Source organism: Brachypodium distachyon, chromosome 2 (assembly GCF_000005505.3).
Source record: "Brachypodium distachyon strain Bd21 chromosome 2, Brachypodium_distachyon_v3.0, whole genome shotgun sequence".
In the NCBI taxonomy this organism is placed as follows: Eukaryota; Viridiplantae; Streptophyta; class Magnoliopsida; order Poales; family Poaceae; genus Brachypodium; species Brachypodium distachyon.
In genome coordinates, this window is record NC_016132.3 from 18,778,597 (window position 1) to 18,785,309 (window position 6,713).

The following is a 6,713-nucleotide window of genomic DNA, read 5'->3' on the forward strand; positions in this document are numbered from 1 at the left end:
CGGGCACCGCGCCTTCCGGGTCACGTGCTTCGCCATCCTATATCCCCTCCTTGCCTCCGGCGAAGCGCCCGGTGGCTGCCCCTGAGCTGAGCACGCGCGCGAGATTTGCGGCAGCGACTTCGGGATGCGATCCCGCGCGGCATTCTGGTAGGCTGTAGCTCTCCGCGCTCCTGTTGCGGCTGCTGGTTTTGCTTTTAGCTCTTGTTTAGGGCGGTGTTTGGGAGGCGGCGGCGGCGCTGATTAATTAGTTGGGGGGCGGTGGGGGTGAGGAGTCCTGGGCGGCGGCGATCCGGGCATGGGGAACGCGAGCGCGAAGGAGGTGGAGAACGGCCACTCGGCCGAGTCGCTGGAGCTGGGGGGCACCGCCGGTGGGGGCTTGACCGAGGCTGCGGCGCCGCCGGACGCCGTGATGCGCGAGCTTCCTCCTCCGGTTCCCTTCGTCTTCGCGCCGCAGGTGATGATTTCTTTTACACCAAAATGGCAGAAAGGAAACCCACATCTAGTGTTGTTGAATTTGCGTGATAAAAGTTGCTCCTTTGTTGTTGGTTCGTATGGATCGCGTCTGTGGGCCGTGCAATTCTTGCTAACAGTTGGTGCTTCAATTTAATTCACTCTCCTTTGATCCCTTTTGTTGAGTGTTTTGGTGATTAGCTGAGCATTGGTTGCGACTTAGTTCTGACAAAATTGAAATTTCGACAAATTTTCAGTGAATTCATTAGAAAGGTTAATGCTGGAAATATTAAAATTCGAAATGTCAATTCGTTTCCTTTAACCCTTCAATTTTAGGACTAATATGTAGCAGAATCTTTAACTTGGAGATCTACAGCTTAACTGCCACATGTAGATTTACCCGATATTTGAAAGAAAAAAACTGGGTTACTGTTTAGTATGTAGCTAGAATCTGTTGGTAGATTTGGTTGGACTTGGATTCTGCAAACAGATTTGGTAGCTCTGATCTGGGTCGGTTTGGTTCGTTGCAGTGGGCAAGTTCTCCTTTCTCAGATGGTGCATAACTGTATGTACTTGATAATATCTTTTAGTTTTCCTCGATGATTATGTCGCATTGCCAAATTTTTAGTACCTGTACTTGTTTTGTTGGCAGTTAGTACCTGTACCTGTACTGTTATTAACACTTGGTTCTAGGTTAGTCCCCATTCAAGAAAATCTATGTTGGGCATCATGCTCAAGAAATGTGTTTCACTTCGCAAACTACTATATTGGAGTAGGAACCCTTGAAAAAAAATTTGATGGCAAGAACTTTATTCAGTACTGCTTAAATGTAATGAAACGTCCAGTAGTACATACTTCTGTATAATATTGGACTGAATTTTGCAGCCTGGATCCTTCAGACCATGTAATACTGGGAAATGTGTGACTGGGCTCATGCTTTAGATCTTTATGCTCTTTATTTTCCTATATTTGGGAATCCTGCAAAACCAACAGGAAAATAAAGAACATAAAGATCCTTTGAAATTCCTGCAAAATGAACAGGCCCTAAAGATCTGAGTTGGTGACAGTCTGTTCACTCTCACCGAGATTACCTCTTAAGTTGCCAAAAGATTATTTACCGTAATAATCATAGATTCTATGTAGTAGACATATGTATGACGATTTTTTATTACTTGATTTGACTGATGTATATTTTGAGATAATTTTAAATTTTGCACAAAATTGGGAACTATGATGAATTGATGACACAAGTGTTTAAACAACTCATGCAATAAACAAAACATCCACAGCAACGCACGAGCATTTAGCTGGTTACTCTAAAGATTGAATTGTGCCAAGTTGGAATCTATTATCTTTGGCCATCTTTCATCATAGGATGTTGCTAACTCTGTGTTCATTTGGATCAAGTGTCATGATTGGTCATATTTTTGGACCTACTTTCACTGACAGTTAAGTGCACCTTGCAGGTTCCAGTAACTCCGCTGCAGAGGCTGACTGAAATTTCAACTGTTTTTAACCATTCTTGGACAAATGGCTTGGATGAACCCACAAACGATAACCCCCAGGAGAAGGGAATTCCAACTTTGATTACATGGAGACAAGGAGGAAATGAGGTGCTTGTGGAAGGATCATGGGATGACTGGACATCAAGGTTTACCCTTTACATAATCTGTTGTTTAATGTTTTGTCCAATTTTGAAAATGAGTTGTTAAAATACCAAAATTCCTTGTGATTACTTTCAGGAAGGCATTACAGAGGTCTGGAAAAGATCACGCCATCTTGTTAGTTCTGCCATCTGGAGTATATCATTACAGGATCATTGTCGAGGGGCAACCGAGATATGTTCCCGAACTACCTCATGTGACTGATGAGAGAGGGCAGGTGGCCAACCTCCTTGATGTCCATGTCAGTAAGGATTATATGTCGATTTCAGCTATAGAATTAGTGAACGCCTAAATGGGAAAGACATAAAAAAGGAAAATGTGCAATTCTGCTCCTCTAGCCTTCTCTAGAGGATGCTCCAGACTAGTGGTTTTTGGTTTCTCCTGAAACAACTCTGTTTTGAGCAGGATTATGTTCCGGAGAGTCTAGACAGCGTGGCTGAATTTGATGCACCTCCATCACCTGAACACAGCTACGATCTGCAGTTCCCAGCCGATGAGGAGTTCGCGAAGGAGCCACCTGCCCTCCCACCTCAGCTTCTGATGTCTGTCCTTGGTGGCGCTGATAACGCAGATCAACATGCTCCAAAACCCAAGCCACAACACGTCGTCCTCGACCATCTGTTCATCGAGAAAGGGTGGGGGTCACAGTCCCTGCTCGCCCTTGGTGTCACCCACAGGTTCCAGTCCAAGTATGTGAACTTTGTGCTCTACAAACCGCTGTTGAGGAGTTGACGATGCCGTGGGCGGAAGAAGAAAGAATTGGTGTCTGGCTAGGACTGATGGAAGTGACTAAGAGTGTGTAGCTGGCAATGTACATAAGGGGAATGCAAGAGCCCATGTTGTCTGATGCTGCTCGTGCACCTTTAGCTTGTGACTCCTCTCTTTTTTTTGTTTCTTGTTCTTTGTTTCTTCAATAAGGTGTTCTTGTTGTAGCGTGAAGTTTCAACAGCCTGACTAACTCTGAGAAAATGAACCGAGAGATAATTGGAAAAATGTGTGGCCTTGTTTTGTGATTTGTGATGTGCAGGAAACCGGAAGCAAATCCTACCTGGCTTTATATTTAGCTAACCAAACTTTGCTTTATCCCCATGATTATTTTTCCACGGCAGTGTATAAAAGAAGCTGAGCACATAGTATTTGAGGAATCAGAAATTTAGTCTTCATCGGATAAAGTTGAGGTGCATGCCAGTTTGCTGTAGAAGACAAGGAATGAAGCTGGTCTATCCAATATACATATATGTGACGTGGATGTTCACCGTACAAAAACAAAACAGACGACCCGGGCTTTAGCGGCATTTGAAGTTTTGAACAGCATCAGTGAGACGATGAAGCTCAAGCAACCAGGTGCTTGCAGAGTCTCGGCATGTTCAATTTCCTCTGCCGAGCACCTATGCTCATTGACGACAGTTTTGGCATTGATATATGATAATACTTGTTTTGTTCCATATTAATTGACGTGGATTTAGTACAAGTTGTATGGTCCTAAATGTAATTTATTTTTCTTTTTGGTCCTGTTTGTGGTCTAGAGTTGTATTAACCGCAATGCTTCTAGCCCACCATTTCGCAAACTATCCTTCGGTTCATTTTCTCAGAGTTTTTCAGGCTGTTGAGAATCCATGCTACAGGAACTCCTATTGAAGAAAACAAAGAACAGCAGAAAAAAGAGAGGAGGCACAAACTAAAGGAACTCCTGAAAATCCCCTGTCGGATCAGATCGTGTATTCATATTTAATCGGTGTTAGTAATGGGAGTATAGTGCAATATCATCCTAAAAGAATTACTGAAACTCCCTTCATGCCCATCGAATTAGGGCTTGTTTTGATAGAGTCCTGAACAAAATGCCTGACAAAAATAGTTACCTTGAGCCAGGTGGTGACAATGGAAACGGGTGAGCTCAGGCCAGCAATTTTTGTGGCCCGACTCGGACGGCAGCTGCCTGGCTGGTCTGAAACCAAAACATTAGCATGCACATGTCCGGACCCTTAGGCTAGGCTAGCACGTACCAGGACGTAATCCAAACATGCCCTTAGTCAACGCCATCCAAAGTACTAAAGTGTCCTCCACTACCTCTGTGGGACCTCACCGAGCAGCATGCATGACTACAGTGAATGGGCGGGTCCAAACATTAAAGCGTACTAATAAGTTGAAAACGCATTGACTTTTCAGATAACTTCCCTCATAATTTATCCTTAATTATTTGGTCCAATTAATAAAAAATGTTAATGTAACGTCATTTTTGGCAGAATACAATTACTCATCTGTTATATTATGCAGAAAATAATGAATTTATGGAAATTAAAAATAGCATGGAGATTTACATCGCACAAGAGGAGGGCACCATTCGAAGAGGCCCAGGTGGCTGAGGCGGTTTAGGGTGGCGCCATGCCAAATCGACCCCCCCCCCCCGGGTGTTCGGTACCTGATGGAAGGCGAAAGTCTCTTCTCCTTCGGGAAGGGGCTGCAGCTAGGTTGCCAATTTCGCCGGCTCCTCCACCTAAATCATCACCATGGATTGGCATCAGCAACTCCAAACCATTGATGGGGAGAATCATCACCATCACATATATCTCCATCATCATCACCGATGTCACCCACTTCGCAAGATCTTTGGTGTAGGGTGGTAGTAATCGGTGAAGATTTAGCTTTGTATCGATCTTGAGGATATTTGTTTGGGACACACTGATACTAGTGTTCTGGTTGGTCCAATCGAACTATTATTATTGTTTCTCTTTCCCTTTCCTTTTTTTCTCCTTCTATTTTTTATTTTCCCCTAGGCTTTCATGCAGTGACGCTAATTAGCAGTTACCTCTCTTTGTAGCGCCGCACTAAAGCTTCCTCAATAGGCAACAATTCTTGCCTAGGGTGTGGATCGTTGTGGGCCTGCCACTGCCGAGAATCCCTCGAACTCCTTTCCCCTGCCTCATCATCCCAATCGTTGGTAGGCTCCTCCGATAACCTTTTCTTCCCAAGCGTCTGTCCTCCTCCTCCTCAAGGCCATCGACTGGTGCTTGTTTTATGATCTATCAAATGAAAATACAAGTTCCATCAAAATTCTTCAAAGTCAAAACCATTACATCCGTCATCCGTACCTTGACATATCTCCATGTCTCTGATAACGAAACTGCAGAAGACCATACCACCACAAATCGTGCGAACCTCATAGATTCTGATTAGCCACATGACTTGTCGCCCCAAATGATCAGAACCTAAGATTGTTGACCGCAGTATGGCTGGGGTCTGGGGACATAGCCCTTGTAAGGCAAGTCGAATCGCTGATTCTTCATCCAATCGAAGAGGAAGAGGACCAAAACAAAATTACAAACTATGAGATGCACTAGCTCTATGGAGTAGACTGCAATGACTATGCTACAGCGGGAATATCGCGGGCGGACCATTATTCCTTACATCATTGCCTGGATCGCCACCGTCGCTAAAAACACAAATATCTCACAAATGAGGTACATAAAGCCACTTGGCATACGTTCATCTGTGGATTTTCTCGTCTCCCAATGCCGAATTGACAGTCGGAGATGAGAGGAACCGGCTAAGACCACAACTCTGGTGGCTTTTTTTCGTTCCGAAGGGTAGAGTTTAGGAAAATCTCTCTCATCAAAGTATATCAAGATTGCTTGTCTTGTTCATATTTTTTTTAATATGTGCTTGTTGATTATAATTATTATTTTGCAACGAAGTTGTCGCACCAGTGGCACCCGAGGTACCACTGCTGCATGACGCGTGGGCCACCTCGCTTGCTCCCCGGGAGGATCGCATCCCGGGCAGCACCCCGCGAGCTGCCCGGGAAGTCACCAGCACGGTAGGGCTAGCCGGGTTGCGGGGGTTGCCTTGGAGGGCAGCAAGAGAAATCCCGCCTTGGCGCTTCTCGGGAAGGTTACTTGCCGAGAAGGGCGTTCCCGGGCTCAGGCTCCCGTAACAGGAGCGGGACCGAGTGGGCTGGACAGCGACGCCACGTGGCCGCTCGGCGGGCTCCCGCGCGCAGGGTTTGTCAGGACAAGGAGTGAAGCACACTCAAGCATTAAATGCACCGACAGAAAGGGGATTTCCCGTCCAGTCAGCCTACAGTGACTGGCCCGGTGTGAATTTTAGGCACGTAGGACTCTAGTTGCAGGGCTACCCATCCCGCATGCAAGCCAGCGTGGCAGGGCCGAGCTGCCCTGGCTCCCTATTCACCATTTGTCACCCATGCACCGAGGCACCTGTGGTATTCGCTTGAATATAAAAGGAGGACCCTAGCACTACACCACGTCCCAAATTTGGTGGCCCAAAACTGCCGGCAAAGATGGACATATGGTGGCAATTTAGTTGCCGGTGAAGGTTACCTGCCGGCAAAAGTATAGGACAGCAATGTATCTGCCGGCAAAAGTTGGGAAACGCAGGCAGGCATCTACCGGCAAAAGTCGGAAATTTTAGAGGCAGCTTAGCTGCCGGGAAAGATACTTGGTGGCACCTTTGCTGCCGGCACATGCACATGAGGAGAAGCGAAATATATATGGCGCGGCCGCGCGGGAAAACCCAACGAGCTGGCGGCAACTTCACGCGCGCAAGGAAAATAAGTTTCCCCGCAGATGCCTTTTTCTCCCT

General features: G+C 46.0%; 1 protein-coding gene across 1 annotated transcript; it reads left to right on the forward strand.

The window, feature by feature from the left end:
* LOC100837253 (SNF1-related protein kinase regulatory subunit beta-1) lies at window positions 1-3,129 on the forward strand. Its single transcript, XM_003568158.4, has 4 exons — window positions 1-454; window positions 1,917-2,101; window positions 2,193-2,355; window positions 2,520-3,129. The coding sequence occupies exons 1-4, from the start codon at window positions 296-298 to the stop codon at window positions 2,844-2,846; spliced, it is 834 nt and encodes a 277-aa protein (XP_003568206.1). The 5' UTR covers window positions 1-295; the 3' UTR covers window positions 2,847-3,129.
* Window positions 3,130-6,713: the final 3,584 nt, after the last annotated feature.

Coding starts and splice junctions, on each gene's coding strand:
- LOC100837253 (XM_003568158.4), top strand. CDS start 296: ATGGGGAACGCGAGCGCGAAGGAGGTGGAGAACGGCCACTCGGCCGAG. Junction 455..1,916: donor CCTTCGTCTTCGCGCCGCAG/GTGATGATTTCT, acceptor TGCACCTTGCAG/GTTCCAGTAACTCCGCTGCA. Junction 2,102..2,192: donor TGGGATGACTGGACATCAAG/GTTTACCCTTTA, acceptor GATTACTTTCAG/GAAGGCATTACAGAGGTCTG.